Genomic DNA, 18734 nt, shown 5'->3' with positions numbered 1-18734 from the left:
CTGCACATGTTCTTTCATTTGATATGCTGAAATATGACTTGTCCACAATGCAGTATTGCGAAGTTCAATTGCACAGGGAAAAATATTAAATCTGTTCCTACTATGCTTGTTATTTTGCTAAAATATTTACTAAGCGTACAAGAATTATTAGTATATTATATCCGCATAAGAACCCATTTACATGTATATAAAAAAATGTGTTCTTCTTGTAGTTTTAAACTAATGGAAAGAAATTGAAAGGAATGTTATCTATAATAAAACAGCATGATATTTCATGTCCGAAATTCATCTGAGTTTTTTTTAATGATTATACTGATCTCTCTGGTAACAAATTTATGACCGGACAAAAACACTGACCACTGAAATTATAATAAATGTGAGTCCTGAAGAGGTGCCTTACATCGGATAATTGATTAAATACCGGTATTTTCCTGAATAGGTAAATAAACAAATAAATAAATGAAGAAGCATAATGTTGAAGCTTTCCGTCCTACCTTTCAAGCGATTGAAAAACATGCAAAAGCATCGTGATATTTGGAAAACTAGTGACTTTGGAATTTTCATGAGGAAGCTATCAAGCAGGCTTACGTAAAGTTGGTGATTCTACTATTATAAGATGCCCGTTCCCCTTAAATATCAATTCCTCCACCAGTTAAGCTTGACAGTGTCGATCAATCATAGTATTGTTGCTGTTGTTGTTATGGAAGTACGCCGAGTAAGTTGTCGTTGAGTTTGTGACCATGTTACTGTAGGTAGGTGGGTTGGTGAGTAGGTCGGTACCTACGTCGGTCATATGCGGTCTATGCTTATTGAGGGTACATCCATCCGTGAAGGCACAAAATGCAGTCCGGACATGTCAAAAGTCATACGATAAAATAGTTAATTTTGTAGCACACAGCCTGTGCAATTTCCTCCGAATATAAGCCAATTTAAAGAATTGAATTTTGAGCAGAAAGTATGTCTCTGAACAGCGGTTAATGAACACCTAAACGAATAGTTGTCAGTAACAATAATGAAGGAGGCGAATACTGGTAAGAGTTTTTATTTTGTGCCAGTCTCAAACATGTGATAGAGACCTGGTGTTTATTGAATATTGCAATTAAGATAAAACCAGCTCGTCAGCACACAAAAATAGTGCTGGCACGAACATTATCCGTTGCCAGAAAACAAACGATGTCTGCTTCTTTTGGAAACTAGAAAAAGGTGTTTACTTCACTGCAGTTATTTTGATTTGTTTTATGAAAGTTTGCTTCCAAAATATAAATACTTTCTTTACTGCTCACATATATACAATTGGCAAAATAATGAAGTAGGTATTCAAAATACATCTACGTTTCTCCCATTTCCAACTGGATGCCCAGTTTGTTTTCAATTTTCACAATCTAAAGGATCTTTGAGAATCTTATTCTTAAAGGGACTCCACTGAGGTTTAAAAGCCTAAAAACATAACATTTGAATTTCTTACATAAATGAGCTGGACACTTTAAACAGAAATATATGCAAAGATATTTAAGAAATATACTTTGAAATAAATTGAAAATCGTATTTTTATGCTTTTCTTAGCCCGATTTGAGTGAAAAGCGTTTAAACGCTTTTCATTTTGGGTCATTTTTTTACAATTTGAATAATTATTCTGGAAAAACGAAGTGCGCGAATGATCAAAAATTGTGTACATAGATTAGTGGTCTAAACCTACATCAAATGGTACATTTATCCGGAAAAATATTTTCAGTCCAATCATGCAAAAAAAAACCTCAGTGGAGTCCCTTTAGACATACTGCATGAATGATTATTATCTTAGACGGCCTGTAGCATTGCCGGTTTTCCTTTTATTTCATTCATACACAAAATATACTGACTTTTTCTTACCCACACATAATAATTAATCAGTTTACATAACGACCGTTGTCCATTTGTCGGAGCAACGCGTTGACAGCCATTGCCCGAAACTGTAACAAGATACCACAAATAGCTTATAGAAAGTTTTTGAGTAATGAAAATAATAGCATTTCCGAAGCATAATGGACCTATAACGAATGCTCATCCTAGTTTTATTAAGAGTTTGCTATTTTAGTGGTGTAGCATAATAGTTTCGATAATTTTAGACAACTTAAACGAATATTCTGCTAATCAGGCAGTGTGGAAGCTATATACTGAGTAGCTTCATCATGTAAGGAAAACCAAGTTCTGATTTTTTTTCAGAAAGGTCTATCGTGTTTACCTAAGCTACTTCGAAGACATCCGATGCACGGATATTTCTGTTGTACATTAGTGCGGATTCTGATATACGCTTTAATTTAACATACATGCATTTTCTAATGTCAAAGGCGTTGTTTTCTTCACCTTTCACAGGCACGGGTATCATGGTATGAACGTTGTTTTACAGTTAAATGGTAAGGCACATTGTTGCCTTAACAGGTTATGAAACGTTAAGTGCAGGCCTAAAGTGTTGTTTATCAATGTTTGTAAATGCGATGTATTACAAAATGTCGTGTACCTACAGAAAGCATACATAGATATACTTTATTAGAAAAGTAAAATCGGGAAAATAATGCGCAACATCGTACTGTTTGGGGCATAAATGCAGCTATGTGCCTGATTATTATATGGTGACACACAGCCAGCTTGCATGCTTTTTAATTATCGCCAAATTATAATAACACTTTTGTATATTCCATAAATAAAAACAAAAAGACTATAAGTCATTTCACTGATTGGTAACATAACAGTACCAGGTATACTAAGACAATAATAAAAATCAAGAATAGAAAGAGAGAAAGACGAGTAGTTTACTAACCATGATTTAGCACCCCTTTATAACTTTATTCAAATCCTTCCAATTATTCCTATTTTATCAATGACTGTTTTAGTACTGAATAGAAAGTTTACGACGAAGATGGAACGTACACGAGAGTATCTATCTTGATATGTCTGTTAAATTTAGTTTTGCAAGCGAAGGGAGCAAGAAAATTAAAAAACAATAAACTTTGAAATTAACGTTATCGACGTCGAGGACTGCTTGGAAAATGCCCCCCCCCCCCCAAAAAAAAAACAAACAAACAAAAAAACCTGCACCTGCATCATGCATTTTCCCCGCCAAAATATGTATAAATATGTCCTTATTATTATCAAAAATGTCGATTTATATTATGAGCGAGAGGGTCGTTGTAAATAATGTACAGATATACAATGCATATCACTGTTTCTGAACTGGAGCATATTTGTCATAGGTCTGAACGAGAAGCTTATGTATCACACCAACAGATGACGTTGACGCCGCTTTTGAAGAGTGGGGCTTAATCTGACGAGAGGAGTTGGCAACAGAAAAGCTGGATGTACACACCTATAAAACTAACTTACCTGCAGCTCCTCATAAACTTCTGAAAATCGTCAGATGCAGTTGTAAATCTTCTTGTGATAGTAAACGTTGTTCATGTCGAAAATATGGCCTCTATTGTTCTACTTGATGCCGAGTAAGTTGAGGAATAAAATGTTCTAATTCTAACAATGCTGACCGATGAGTAGGAATTGTATGCACTTTAAACTCCCAATATCCAACACTGATTGTGTAAGATGTTGAATATATGCACATTCATTAATTTTTCCTTGATTAATAATTACTTACAAAATAATGAGAGCATCATTTATGTATGTTAATATAGAACTTCGATGGTTGGTCATTTTCCTGTATATTTCACATCATATTTTTTGGGGTCAAACATGTTTATTTTATTTTGATCCAACTTTTAAAGTGCATTTACTATCAGTGGAGATACTTTTCACGTGTGACAGCGCTGGTTGTTTCAATGTTATAAAAATACATAATCTTACAATTAAATATGACAGACATTGTCGTATTGATATAAAAGAATCACTGTATGTACGTAAATTTTACTTGACAAGTCGGTGGTATATTAAGTATTTTTGAGAAACTATTCATTTTGCCACTACTGATTCACCTAGATTTTTTTCATATGTATTAAAGTACGAGTGTATTGATTTAAAATGCAAAACTAAAATTTATTTATCTGATAATGATAACATGGTATTGTTAGAACTGATGTAAATATAATATAAAAGCAATCGATGCTATGCATGTAAATATAGGTGGATGGGGAAAGTCTTTCCACATAAATTAAAATCTACAAAAAACTTCACTAACAATCCGAAGACACATGATCAGTTACTAGTAGTTATTTCTGTTATTAAAACATACAAATGTGAACAACAGTATGTCTACAGCAACAAAATATGCAGTGGCAGATATTTTTCAGAATCGTCATCGAAGAATGCAAATTGTCATGAAAATGCCTTCAGACTTTTTTTCATTTATTTCTCCATAGTATGTAGCTCCCATAAATGAGGTATTTTTTGCAATTAATCTGAGACATGATGGGGTGAGTGTTTTCATTTACTGGACTAATAAATTAGATAGTACACGGAAGTATATAGGTGACATAGCAATCATTACCTCCCCTGGAAGCCATTTTGAGGGTCAGGTGTAATGAGTATTTACAGTTTTACACTATCATTACAGAGACAATGTAACATGTTTCAATCAATTTTAATTCCTTCCTTACAAAACAAAACATTGTACATTGTATGAATCATAATGCCCTTACAATATAACAAGAGCCATGTGTACATATTAAAATGTTTGTCTATCATCTTCTTGTTATCAACGCTATCTAATAGGCATCTGAATCACTACTTATCCAGAATTTACAGTTTTATTTATAACGTACATGTTTCATATTTTTGAATCACTTTGAATTCTGTGACCTGTTGGTATATTTTGACTTTTTATGGTCTTATAAAGCTGCATGTGACACAACATAAAGTGGACGGACGCATACACCCACACACAAGGGCAAATCTAAAGTTAATGATAAATTATTGAACCATAAAATGCTGGCAATATACACAACTTGATACTGGTCAATAATGTAAAGTTTGGTTGAAATTGCACCAGTAGTTTTTGAGGAGTGGTCCACACAAGTTTTGTCACAGACGGACAGACAGATGTGGTTCCTGCTCTGTAGCAGGTGACACAAAAATGTAAAAAATGTAAAATTAACACTCTCAGTGATCCTTTACTCCACAAAAAGTTAGAGGACCATTTCAGTTATCCATCTACGAAATATGGAAGATATCACTAAATAAATGAAGTAATCAGGAGAAATTAGAGCCATTGGCCCCTTACCATATTGTTATGGAATAGGCCCCCTATCCATTTTGATAGTGGAGGGACAGTTCAATAACTATATGCCCGGGGGAGCATATAAATAGTTGATTGAAGCCAAATTAAAACATGACACATATTTAATGTTACATCTTTGTACAAAATATTATTAAAATCCATAATTTCACTTTGGTGGGGTATGACAAATTTATGATAGCTTGGTATTTCATGCCGATTTCAAAGGAATACTTAACACTTATAACATAAACATGTTACAATACTTAGAAGCCATTGTTGGATATTCAATGATTGTTTTGATCAAATAATTTTTCTAGTTGTTATCTTTTTTCCTCAATAAATTTAACCTTCAGATGGCCCTGCTTCCATATCATTTTCCTTTATATCGAGATTTTCTCCCATTTTCTTTTTTGTTCCACGTCGTTTCTTGGATGGTTTTTGAGGTTCATGTTGAGGCATACGAGCACCTGTATGCCCGGCCTCCTGTGCTTTCTTTTGAGCCCGGTGTTGTCGTGTATTTTGTGCTACCGCTCGAACATGTGGGTACAACTTTGAAACAGTACCTATAGCTTTTGTTCGCCCTTCCCGGAAAACCATTCTCATATCAGGCCTTAAATACTCGGGATTCTTTATAAACCTAAATCTAACAATGGCTTTATCACCTGTCCGTAAATGTTCACTTGTCATTGAAATAATTGTTGCTGTTTGCCGTACACTCCCAACATGAACTGTAATAAAAAACACACTTTTATTAAAAAAAATTAACAAGTTTTATACATTATTCAATTAATGAAATACTACCCAAAACTACTATTTTATTACTGACAAAAAAACTAGAAATGTGTCCATAGGACACGGATGCCCCCACACACCACCGTTCTGTCAATCTTATGACTCTAGGTCAAATATTTTTTGGACTACATGTGCAACAAGTTGAAAACTAAAAATCAACAAAGGGCCATAATTTTGTAAAATTTGGTCGCAGCAAAAATTCCTTCCTTCACTACCATCTACACATTAAGGTTGTTAATCCCTGCCCTGGAAGTATAAGCAAAATCTGCCATCCGGTTTAAGAGGAGTTGCGTTCACAAAATTTCTACATAGTATATAATGAAAAAATCAACAAAGGGCCATAATTCTGTTAAATTTGGTTGCAGCAAAAATTCCTTCCTTTACTGCCATCTACACATTAAGGTTGTTCATCCCTGGAAGTTAAAGCAAAATCTGCCATCCGGTTTAAGAGGAGTTGCATTCACAAAATTTCTACATAGTATATAGTGAAAAAATCAACAAAGGGCCATAATTCTGTAAAATTTGGTCGCAGCGAAAATTCCTTCCTTTACTACCATCTACACCTTAAGGTTGTTCATCCCTGTAAGTTTAAGCAAAATCTGCCATCCGGTTTAAGAGGAGTTGCGTTCACAAAATTTCTACATAGTTTATAGTGAAAAAATCAACAAAGGGCCATAATTCTGTTAAATTTGGTCGCAGCAAAAATTCCTTCCTTTACTACCATCAACACATTAAGGTTGTTCATCCCTGTAAGTTTAAGCAAAATCTGCCATCCGGTTTAAGAGGAGTTGCGTTCACAAGATTTCGGGACGGACGGACTGACGGACGGACAAGTGGGGGCATAAAAACAATTACATGTATGCTTTAACAAAAAGCCTTTAATTATGAGATTTAAACTTAAAGAGAATAAAGCTATATCTAATGAAATTTTTTTATAAAATTTAAAAACAGTAAAATCATGATATTCCCTGGAAAGAGTGATTTAACACACATCAATATTGTACATAAAAAGAATAAAACGTTATTCTTCAGTTTTAGGTATGGTATTAACCGTTAAGCAATGACCTCATGCATATACTTTTGGCTCTGAAGGAAAAATACCAATATAGTTCTTTCATAACGGCTATTCTTTTTCAAAATTAAAACACTATTTTTGGAGACTGCAGGTGGCAGATATATATCTTTATACACTTTAAGTTTGAGCAACACATATATAAGCATGAGTGTTGCTTTATTATTATATATAGAGTAACTTCAGGTTAATTTGACAGTCATCTAATTTTGACAAATTTAATTAAGATATTTATGGAACTGTACACTTATAAAGATACCTAGACTCCAGTAATTCAAACCCATTTAGTTGCCTTTTAGTGGCATACAAATAATTTTTAAAGGGTGGCCCAAATTGTTGTGTACCATCTGTGAAATAATATATTCAAAAGACCATAAGTTAACTTCTTATAAAAGGGGAGAAATTAAAATTTGTTTTGAAGGAAGTATACCAACATGCTGGTACAAACAGTTTCAACCTTAACAAGATTGCAAGACAAGACAAATGGGTTAGTGGACAAACTGACTCCAGTATACCCACTTTAAACTTTGTTAGTAGGGGTATATCTATCAACTCAAATTGCTGACATTTTTGTCTATTGATAGTGAATTTTTTAACATCATTGATGATAAGCTTACCCATAGCTTGATACTTGACACTGATTGTGGTTGGATGATGCAACACAAGTATTTCCCCCTCAAACTCCCAGCATGCCTTGGGGTCCAGTTTTGGAGAAACCATTACCATACCTTTACGTATTGATGATCTCTTTATCTGAAAACATAAATATAAAAGTTGCACATGATATGCACATAGTGAACTGGGGAGTTAAAAAAGGGACTTGGCAATTTAAATCCACAGTTATTTATATACCTTTTGTAGAGGAGCACTGCACAATCTAGATGATCTATTTTCTATATAACTCAACATTAACTAAGTGATCCCTAAAGCTGTGCCATTATTGACCACAGACACATGATTAATACTAAAACATGCCACATGCCAAATATCTAAGCTCTGGGCATTACAGTTCTACAAAGGAAGACATCAATGCATTTTCCTATAAAGTCTATAAACAAAGTGACCATTGGGACGGAGTCAATTTTGACCCCAGAGGCATGATTTATATAACTTTTGTTGAGAACCACGAGACGATGCTTAATGCCAAATATCTAAGCTTAGGTTTTGGGCTTTCAAAAATGAAAATTTCCAACACATTTCCATTTCAATATTAGTTTATGTTAACTTAGTGACCAATTTTTGACCCAAGGGGAATGATTAATATAACAATGGTAAAGGACCACTCCTAGGCAATGCTACAATCCAAAATTCTAAGCTCTGGGCATTGACGTTTTGCAAAAGAAGATATCAATACATTTTCCCTATAAACCAAGTGACCAGGGCCAATTTTGACCCAATGGCATGATTTATATAACTTTTGTTGGGGACCACAAGGTGATGCTTAATGTCAAACATCTAAGCTTAAGGTTTTCACTATCAGAGATGAATTGTTTTTAACACATATTAATTACAATATCAGTATACGTTAACTCAGTGATCCATTTTTGACCCCAGGGGGATGACTTTATTTAACTTTGTCCATGATACAGGACTTCTAAGCAGTGCTACAATCCAAAAACATGTATCTTAGCTCTTAAAATTGTAGTTTTTCAAAAGAAGGTGTAAATGCATTTAACTATGTACCTATATAAGTCTATATAAGCTAAGTGACCCCTGGGGCAAAGCCTATTTTGATGCAAAGGGCATGATTTATATAATTTTTGGATCACAAGAAGATTCTTAATTATAAAAAGGATACAACATGCTGACTTTTTTATGTTTGACTTTTAAGAATATCCTTGACCTTTATTGTTATTTATTGTTACCTTTTTGAGAGCAAAAGAAGCAGTTTGTCCACCCCTGACCTCCTTTACTGGCATTCTCTTCCTGTGAATACTTTTTATAACCATTGGCTGAAACTGTCCTAAGGGGTCAGGCCCCAACATTAGTGTATCATTAAGCTTCACATATCCCTGAAGCAGTGTCCCAGAAACAACTGTACCAACTCCTGGTACTGAGAATGTGTCATCAATCTGGAATTCAGCAGGACTTCCAAGATTACACCGTAACCGTGTTGATAATAAATTAAGAAACATTTTTAGTAAGTCCATATTTTCGCCACTAACATTAGAGACCTGGAATATTGGACACATCCTGAAAAGTAATAAATAAACTGAAAGTTTAAAACCAACTTTAGTAAGCATACAACAAACTGTTGCTATAACACATAATTATACCTTTCAAATTGATATATATGTACAGTATAAATTCATCATAATGACATTCGATTTTAATTATATTTACAGCATACTAATATCTTTGTCCAGTCGTATTGTTATTTTTCATATTAACTTTATATAATATTGACCAGACTTTAATAACACCTGAGACATCCAATAGCCACCCATACTTCTATTTCCCATTACAGGGCGACTTTTGAACCCCAAGGCATGATTTTTAAAACTGTTGAAGAGGACCATTAAGTGTTGCTACATGCATAAAATCTAAGCTCTGGACAGAGAAAAAGGTTTTTAAATCATTTTTACTATAAGTAACACAGGGGGCGTGACTACAATCATTTATGTAAATGGCCCCTAGGCAATGCTACATGCCAAATATCTAAGCTATGCATAGCAGTTTTACTAAAGTTACTAAAATCTATCTTCTTATACAAGTTTATATAAACTAAGTGACCCACAGGGTAGTGAACATTTTGACCAGAGGGGCATGATTCATAGAAATGTTGAAGAGGACTACAAAATATCTAAGCTCTACGCATTGTAGTTTCTGAGAAGATTTTTGAATTTTTAGCTCCTGTAACCTACTTATGCATCAGACTGAAACCATTTATATAACTTTGTACAAGGTCATGTTAGGATCATTCCTGTGTAATTTTGTGCAAAATACACTAAGTGGTTAAGGAGGAGATTGTTTGTGCTCAGATGATCTTATAAAAACAATAAACCTTTCTGATGAAAAATTGGTTGCTGAACAAACAACATCATCTTTGTTCAGGACTAGAAGTGGCATTTTCCTGCAGCCAGGGGACTTGAGAATCCTCTGTAACAATTTCAGTGTATCATCTAAGACATTTGCAGGACACATGTCAATCTTTGTTACAACAACAAACACTGGAACCTGAAGTGCAAGAGCTAGACCTAGGTGCTCCTTTGTCATTCCTATAATACCGGCATTAGCACCAATCTGAAAAATAGTTCAGTTATAAATAAGTATATATTATTTACAATTGGCTTTATTAGTATTCATGTATCTTATATAATCCAATTGTCCATTCAAACAAAATTTCCCTGAAGTAGCTGAAGTAGACATATAGGTAAACAAGAGAGCCATCATGGCCCTGATATCTCTCACATGAATGTACATGTAAGTACTCTTAATGATAAGGAACAAGTAAAATTGTTTAATATAAACAAAAGCACATCTTAAACTTATATCACAAAGTTCATATTTGTATCTGAAATAGTGCATGTGTAAAAACATTATTGGTTGCTAAGGGAAAACAAAAGTTACTAAAGAAGTCACTGGATGCTATACAAAATCAATGGTTTCCTTGGTAGACATTGCATAACAGACACAGAGTGTCTCAGGTGAACTAAAAACACAAATCATAACTAAAATAAAAGCTTATAAACATGTCCTACCATAAGCATAGCAAAGTCTGGAGCATGTCCAGTCATTCCAAACACTGTTGTCTTCAAATATTTTTCATGACCAGCCAAATCAATAAATGTTATCACCTGAAATAAAAGAAGGATAAATATAATTATTTCACAAGTAGTGGTTGTCACAAGTACTAAAATGTGTACAGAACTGCTGAAATAAATGTCTTTTCATGAAAAAAGTGGCAGTAATAGAAATATTTTATATATATAGTAGCAATAACATGCCACTGCATATCTAAACAAATTTTGTACAGGGTCAAATCTTAAAATTTTTACCAGATACATTAATTTTTATCAATAATTCATTTCCGCTACTAGTGTTATCACATATACAGACAATAAACAGATGACTGGCAAACAAATTAAGTGCGGTGACAGCGTCTTGATTACAAATTTTAAAATAATTGTACAGAATAATCATAAGCATACCTTGGCAGATTGTTCACAAATTTTCACCCAGTCTAAATGACCATGATCAGATTTGTTGACAACATTTCCTCCAGCATCAAACCCTAGTATATCATTGCCTACACTACTTGTTCTCCCTGACTCCATCTCATGTTTGTGACGGAATAACTTCATTCTAGCAAGACCACGTCCATTGTCAAGTTCCCCATGTGTTAACACACCAAGTAATGTACTCTTGCCAGCATCTACATTTCCAACAACTGCTACCCTAAAGAAGTTGTAAGGCATAAATATATATTTATTTTAGCTTTCTTTACATCATCCTTTATTTAGAAGTAATTCATGACTGCACTGTCTGAAAATTGTTCGAATCGCAATCCAATGCTCCACCTATTGACCTAACCGGACGATGATAACTTGTCTTTTTAATTTGATCTCTATATATGTACCAATCAAAACTATTGTAATTTTAGTGAATAAACATGTTTTATTTTCATCAGTTTAAACAATTATGATCTTAATACAAAAAGACCAAAATTTTAAGTTTGATAAAAAGACATAATAAATAATAATGGGAAATAAACTTGACTCATGGAAGCAAGTTCTTCCCCTCCTCCCCTCTGCACATCATCTCAGTATCATATCAGTGCTATCAATATTTCTGCCAATAAGTTTTAATTTCCTTTAATCTGTTTAAAAGATACATAGCAGACACAAAATCTTAAAACCCATATACCATGAATAAGTGGGACCTTAACAAAATTGCTAACAGAGGGACAGACGGACAACCAGGTGTATATATGTATATATGCAAGAAATTTTTAGGGCGAATGAAAATGTAACTAAAGTAATCATTTAACCTTATTTCCATAAAGTCTTGTATATCTAGTTTTTTCCTCAATAAAAACTCTGTAACAAGCCCTTCTTTTTCATGTCTCTCTCTAAGCTGCACTATTTCATAATTTAGTGAGTCTGCTATACTTTTCAAAGTGGCAATAGATGCTTGCATGTCTTCCACTGTTAAACCAGGAGGGTCTCCTTCTACAACAAAAAAACATTTCAGTATCAAAAAATGTACAGAGAAAAGGGCATGGTAAATAAGTAAACCTAGAACTGTCACCATCCTAGAAAAAATCAATTCATTTTCCCAAAATGCTGTTTGTCACTTTAAAGATGGCAGACTTCAAAGTGGGAAAGATAGGTGTCTCATTTTTTCATCTCTTCTAACATTGTTTCTTGAAAATATCTGGACATATAATAACTACAGAAAAATGAGCATGAAGAACGTAATGGGCCTCATTACCAAATTATAGAAATATTCCATGCAAAATTTTTTATAAGCGAATAAAAATATAGAGTTAAATATCAAAGCTCAAAACTCAAATTTAAACATTCAACAGAATATCCTTCAATATTTTTTGGTCTGACAAAAATTTCAAGCCTATCAGAGCAGACCAGAATTAATTTCTGGCAGAATTTTTTGCCTTTTGCAAAGTCTGATACCTTTAATGGTTAATGACAAATTATGCTGCATAAAAAAACTTTCACTATGTCATACACAAACACAAAAGCTGACATCAAGAAAAGTTAGAAAAGCCCATTTATTTTACTTTGGACAAGCTTTAAAGATAAAGCAACTTACCACCAGTACCAAGTTCATAGATTGTCTCCCCCTGTCCTTCCTCAACTTGTTCCTTTATAGTTTCAAGGATATAGTCATACTCTTCACTGGTTGGACTCACAAGGGCAGTCTGAAATCAACATTTATTCATCTTATATCACGCTTTCTTTGACTTTTAAATTCACTTTGATTAAACTTGTTTTTTTTTTGTTGTTTTTATCACAAGTTATGAAATAACTTAAATTACTATTTCTCAGTAAGACTTGCCAGTAAAACCTTCAAATGTTTATCTTGAGAAAGATGAAACTAGAGCTGTCAGAGGAGACAGTGACGCTCAACTAATTAAATACTGGACGCAGTAAAGGAAGACAAAACTAAAGAAAAAAACAAGAGGTCCCACAGTGATCCCAAAAGCATAGAGTGATCACCTCTGAGCACTTTGTGCTCAGGTGAGCTAACAATGGAAGCAATACTTATGTAACTTGCCCAGATCATGTTCTTCGAATTGATAAGTGTGTAAATTATGAAGCCATTGGTAGAGATAGAAGTTAAAATAAATGCAACTTGCCAGTTTAGGTTAACCTCATACGGACAAACGGACAGATCAACAAATGGATGAACTGTTAAATTACTATATGCATGGGGGCATAAAAAAAGAGGATTTTCTGATTTTTTTTTATATTACCAAGAAATTAGGGTGAGGCAGTTTTGTAAACCAATGAATTCAAAAGTCATGGCCTTATGCTTCCTATATTGTAGGTGGAGATGCATTTACAAATATGTTCTCAAACCTTTTCGTAACATCCGATCTTGCAATAAACAGTGGAGAAATGAAAATTTGTTACACAGGAGGTATATAATAATAGCAACCTGAACAAAAAGCTTTAAAGATCATCTTGTATTGTAGCAAGAGTAACATTCCAGTGGTTGTTGTTTTTTCACTTTGCATGGAGAGGGGAAAATTGCATCACAGAGGGGGAAAAGAGAAATAGGGGAAATTCAGAAACAAATAATACAATCCACTTTATGTCAAATTGTAATAATAAACCATCATTTATTAAAACTACAATGTCCTTCTCTGTTTCACTCCTGTGATAAAATAGATCTACCAAAAATAAACATTACTTTTGGATTGTAACAAATGTATATTTACCCAAATTCGCCTGAAAAAAGCACTGCATTCACAAGATTAAAAGTGTTAACAGAAAAGCAAAGGGACAAACTGACTGTAGTATACCCCTTCAAACTTTGTTTGCAGAGGTATTTAAACTTGAAAGAGCTACATGAAAGGAGCATTCCTACCATCAATATTGGTCTTGTGATATCAGAGAAGATTATTTTAGGGAATTCTTAAAGAAAGTATTATTGAGCATAAGACACCTGACAGTGAGCTAATAGCCCAATTTGGTGAGCTAAAAATACAGTTGTAAATTGTGAAGTTTAATGCATACCTTCATAGTTATATTAGGGACATCCATTTCCACTTCATTGTCTGGGGCGAAGAGATTTCCCCCATTTTCCATTGGTTCATTATCAACTTCCTGATGATACAGTGTATCTACACCATTCTCCAATGCTCCAGCCATTTTTCACAGTTAAAATACCAGAATATCTTCCTTTCATATACTATAACAATATAATTGTTCCATGCAGTATTGTAAAGATAAATAAATAAGACTAATAGTCTTTTCTCTTGTTAATTTTCACAAATAATACTGTCTAGAATCTTCTTAATAGTCAAGTGTCAAAGGTGAAACTTATATGCCCAGCTTGACATAAAGTCCACAAAAATCACATGCTACGTAGGCCTGCAAAATAAAAAATAATAAATCTTAAATAAAGGGTTAATGCATTTCTAGCCTTATTATCTGCAGAGGCAGATGCATTTAATTTAAATAGAGAATAACCGAATCCGTAAAGAAAGTCCAACACAGCAAAATTGACAATGTTGCAGGCTCGGTTTGATTGAGTCTATTCCTGGATGGTACTGGAAAGTGCAAGCTAGCATCCACGTCCTCTAGCACCAGCTAAAGAAGAATTCAACATTTAAACACGTAAATGGTGAAATTTGGAAAAGCCTGAACCTGGACAACAAGGGATTTAATTAGTCTGAGTGCTTCTATAGTTAAACTTAATGCAAGAAAAAAGGTGCATATAAAGCCACATTTTTGCCAAAACAAATCAATTCTGTAATTCGTTATCTACTGGTATTTGTCATATAAATAAGCCATTTTTAAAAACTGTGAGGTTTAAATGGAAGATCGTTTTGGCGAATATGTAGCCTCATTAAAAAAATCCTTTATTATTATTATCATTGAGGTCATTATAGGGTCACTCGCCTAGAAAAATTCTTCGAGGCCTGCATTGCACCTGTTTTGACATGAAATTCTTTACTTTTATAAATAATAAATTACTTTTATATCTTTAATATTCAAGTTATTGTCGATACATACATGTGAACTCTCCCACTTGTCTTACAAAGATTTTTCTTAAAATAAGGGGTATTTTCACAAATTAAAGAAATCTTTCTCTTTTTGATGTCAGAACTTTCTTCTTTGTTCATTGCAAATTCTAAAATCTCCCTCTTTTTGAAAAAAAAATCTCCCACTTGATCAGTGAAAAAAGTTCACATGTACGTTGATACAGTTTGTATATACAGACATCGAAAAATCCACTCATCCACTCGTTACTGTATTTATGATAATTAAGTCTCTGTAAAGTCATAAGAACAGTAAACTATTTTGTTTGAAATGCAGGTGAGTGGTGCCGAGTAAAAGTTAGTAGTCACTCGTCTGCTTTGAAACAAATTTTTTGACCCCTGCTTTTAGACTTTAAAAAAGCATTGATAATATCAAATGGAAAATGTCACAATAATAAAATGGTAAATTAACTGTTTATTTTTCATATCTAATTATTTAGACTAAAGCTAAGCACAGTATCTCAATGTATAGCTACACGATTTCGAGTTTACTCGTCCCGTGGTCAACTCGTCCTGTAGTCAACTCAACTCCTCTTCTGGTCAACGCATTCCATACCTTTGGTCAACTTTTGTCCATAATATAGACAACTTGTCACTATTATAACTGATAAGATCTTTGAATCAGGGTCAGCTTGGCCCTAAAACGTACTCAGCCCCTCCGAGTCAGCTCGGCCCTATTCCAACTCGGCACGGGTCAACTCGGCCCATAATAATATAAAATACTGGTTATGATTACTTTTGTTACTTTTTATATGTTTTCATCATTACTTTCATTGTTTAACATTTACTCGTTTATATACCTCTACTCAAGGATAATGAAAAGTTTTATTGACGCAAGTACCAATTTGTACGTGATTTTGTGGAGAAAGGAAGAATTTACTATTTATATGCATGTTTTGTCTACTTCAGATGTTTTCAGTAAAAAATATTAAAACAGCATTGGTCGTATTTAAGAATAAACAGTGTTATTATACAATAACATTTATTGTCATAAAAATTCAATCCAAAAACTTTATTTATGGATCAATATTTAACATATATTGTACTGTTTTTATATCTCTTCTTAACAAAGATAATTTCATACAATACGTACATGTACACTGCCAACAATTTCAATTTCTGTTTGAATAGTCCAATAGATTAGACGTTACAGGCTTGTTATAGTTTTATGTTGGTCAAGCCTGACGTCTAATAGTTATTGCTCATAAACGCGTAGCATTTTGAAAAATTAAAAAAATGTTTGTTGACTTGCCTTTCAAGCTTTATTCAAAAGCTTATATTCTGTTCTTTCAATTGCATGGTCTATCATTAACAAAAACTTTCAAACAATGTACTTATTAATTAAAAATAAAATATAAATATCAGTCTATTTTGCTCATCGGCCATACTGGTTAAGTAAGGCGTTTTACAGATTGATTCCAATTTTTTGAACGGAAAAATATATTCGAACACACTGACGGTGCATGGGAAATTATTTCGTTGAAAAAATATTCCGTTAGAAACTTCTGGACTCATTTAAACGCTTGCATTTGAATTAGCCAATCAGGTTTCGCGCACTGTATGGCGGCCATTTGTATATCGGCTGTACAAGGAATTTAATTAAATGAGAGGATTTAATCATGACTTTTCGGATGTGACAGTTCAATAATTTTATTAAAAGGTATTCATTTTTTAGTTTTGTTCATAAATAGGTCAAAATTAATGTAAATACACGCTGTTTTAATTGTTTAAATTCATTAGATCTAAATCGATGTCTAATGTCAATTTTTTTGCTACACGATTTTGCAAAGATCTGTTAAGACCTAACGTAACATGGAAAATGAAAAATGTAAAATATCAGATTAATGAATGACAAATATGAAATAGGTTACGTATAGGTCTTATAATTAGGACTACTGTTTGAATTGATCGTACTTCTGAATACTTTAATAATAATTTACTCCTTAAATTTTTATTAACTTTAAGTCTTAACAATCTATATCCTAATATAAGTTTTTAATAGAAGGCCGAGTTGACCTGTGCCGAGTTGATATAGGGCCGAGTTGGCCCTTTATACCAGTTCTTTTAAATTTAAGTAAGACAACGATTTATATCAATATTTCAGAACTTGCTATCGCTACCTACAATGAGTCGGATTATCTGTATCCCTGCATTGGTGATGATACTTTTATCGCTACTAAATTTAACACTAACAGCAGTAATATAACAAAAATAGTTAAAACATACTGACCAGTGGCAGTGTCACTTGGAATCACATTCTTCAGCAGGTTTAGATCGTTCCCATGTCGCGGATAACTAACTATCTAATGCAAAATATGTAGAATTTGACTGCTGATCAATGCTTAAGTATGATGAAATCTGTTGCAAATGCTGACAGAAATCTCAGGACAAAATAAATATTTGAGATTTTCACAACATGTCATCAGTTTACTATACGGGAAGTGACGAATTTCTGCAGGGTTTACTAATCGACGGTCTCCGGTCTTCGACGGTCCCCGGTCTCCAAAAAAAACGTCGATAAGCAGTGTATCCTGGAAAATGTAATTTCTGCAGTTGAAATATATTAAAAATACACCAGGTACCGTTGTGTATATACCAGGTACGTATTAAAGCTGAAATACATGAATAATACCATAGGTACCCTGATAAATGTACAATATGTAATTTTAAATATTCAAATATTTTGCAGATCCCGCAAGTAAGAACTACAACTACTGGTAAAAAATCTTTCAGGTATGCTGCACCTGCTTTATGGAATAGTCTACCCGACAATTTTAGAAAATGTTCAAATTTTGCTCAGTTTAAAAAGTTAATTTCATCTTGGAATGGTAAACAGTGTAAATGTATTGCTTGCAGCTAACTTCTATTTCTTTATTTACTTCACTTTTGTTTCTTTTTCTGGGTATGAACATTTTTGGTCTCATTTATTATTTAGTTTCTTTAGTTTTTTTTTTCTTTAAATGTGTTTTTGCTTTTCTTCCCTGCATGATTCCTGCTTATGTTAATATTAATTATCATTTAGTTTCTAGATAGGATGTTGCTTTATCTGTGATCTTTTGTTTTTGTATTTTGCATATCTTTCCAGCATGACTCAAGCTAGCTGTTAAATGAGTTCAACTGTTGACTTACATGTATGATCCCTTCTGTCTTTGTGTATTTGTCTGATAACCCATATTCTTTCATATTTAAATTATATATATATAAAAAATGTACGTTTTTTTAGTATTTTTATTTATTTATTTAACTATTCATTAAATTTTTAATTGTTTAATCGGTTTATTATTGAACTTTAAGTAAAATTTTTAGAAACTAGACATTGTAAGCATAGTTTTATATACAAGCTAGTGATGTAGAATTGGGTAAACTATCATTTTAGTTTTTAGCATCTGATTCATTTTTATAAAAATATCTAAAAAAGTCTATTTTATGTATACATCATG

At 33.1% G+C, this 18734-nt stretch overlaps 1 protein-coding gene across 3 annotated transcripts; it reads right to left on the bottom strand.

Moving 5' to 3' along the window:
* Nucleotides 1-5304: 5304 nt before the first annotated feature.
* LOC132729676 (GTP-binding protein 1-like) lies at nucleotides 5305-17755 on the bottom strand. Of its 3 annotated transcripts, none has more exons than XM_060715483.1 (10): nucleotides 17525-17755; nucleotides 14267-14623; nucleotides 12837-12945; nucleotides 12055-12235; nucleotides 11216-11462; nucleotides 10766-10861; nucleotides 10069-10307; nucleotides 8930-9257; nucleotides 7682-7817; nucleotides 5305-5928 (listed from the first exon to the last, which is right to left on the bottom strand). In XM_060715483.1, exons 2-10 carry the CDS (start codon nucleotides 14399-14401, stop codon nucleotides 5543-5545), a joined length of 1857 nt encoding a protein of 618 aa, XP_060571466.1. In that variant the 5' UTR covers nucleotides 14402-14623; nucleotides 17525-17755; the 3' UTR covers nucleotides 5305-5542. The 3 variants fall into 3 exon arrangements, with proteins under 3 accessions (XP_060571466.1, XP_060571468.1, XP_060571467.1); XM_060715485.1 differs by having other exon boundaries at nucleotides 14267-14441; XM_060715484.1 differs by lacking the exon at nucleotides 17525-17755 and adding an exon at nucleotides 17419-17438.
* Between the last annotated feature and the right edge of the window lie 979 nt (nucleotides 17756-18734).

Source organism: Ruditapes philippinarum, unplaced genomic scaffold, assembly GCF_026571515.1.
Source record: "Ruditapes philippinarum isolate M1 unplaced genomic scaffold, ASM2657151v2 ctg422_1_1_1_1, whole genome shotgun sequence".
Classification (NCBI taxonomy): Eukaryota; Metazoa; Mollusca; class Bivalvia; order Venerida; family Veneridae; genus Ruditapes; species Ruditapes philippinarum.
Note: the sequence above shows the minus strand (reverse complement) of the source record. Positions and strands in the feature narration are given on the sequence as shown.

Excerpts from the sequence above, each read along its gene's own strand:
- LOC132729676 (XM_060715483.1), bottom strand. The coding sequence starts at position 14,401 with ATGGCTGGAGCATTGGAGAATGGTGTAGATACACTGTATCATCAGGAA. Across the intron at positions 12,236-12,836 it reads CTATGAACTTGGTACTGGTG|AAGGAGACCCTCCTGGTTTA; the intron begins GTAAGTTGCTTT and ends TTTTTGTTGTAG. Across the intron at positions 9,258-10,068 it reads ACCAATTTTTCATCAGAAAG|GATGTGTCCAATATTCCAGG; the intron begins GTTTATTGTTTT and ends ATTACTTTTCAG.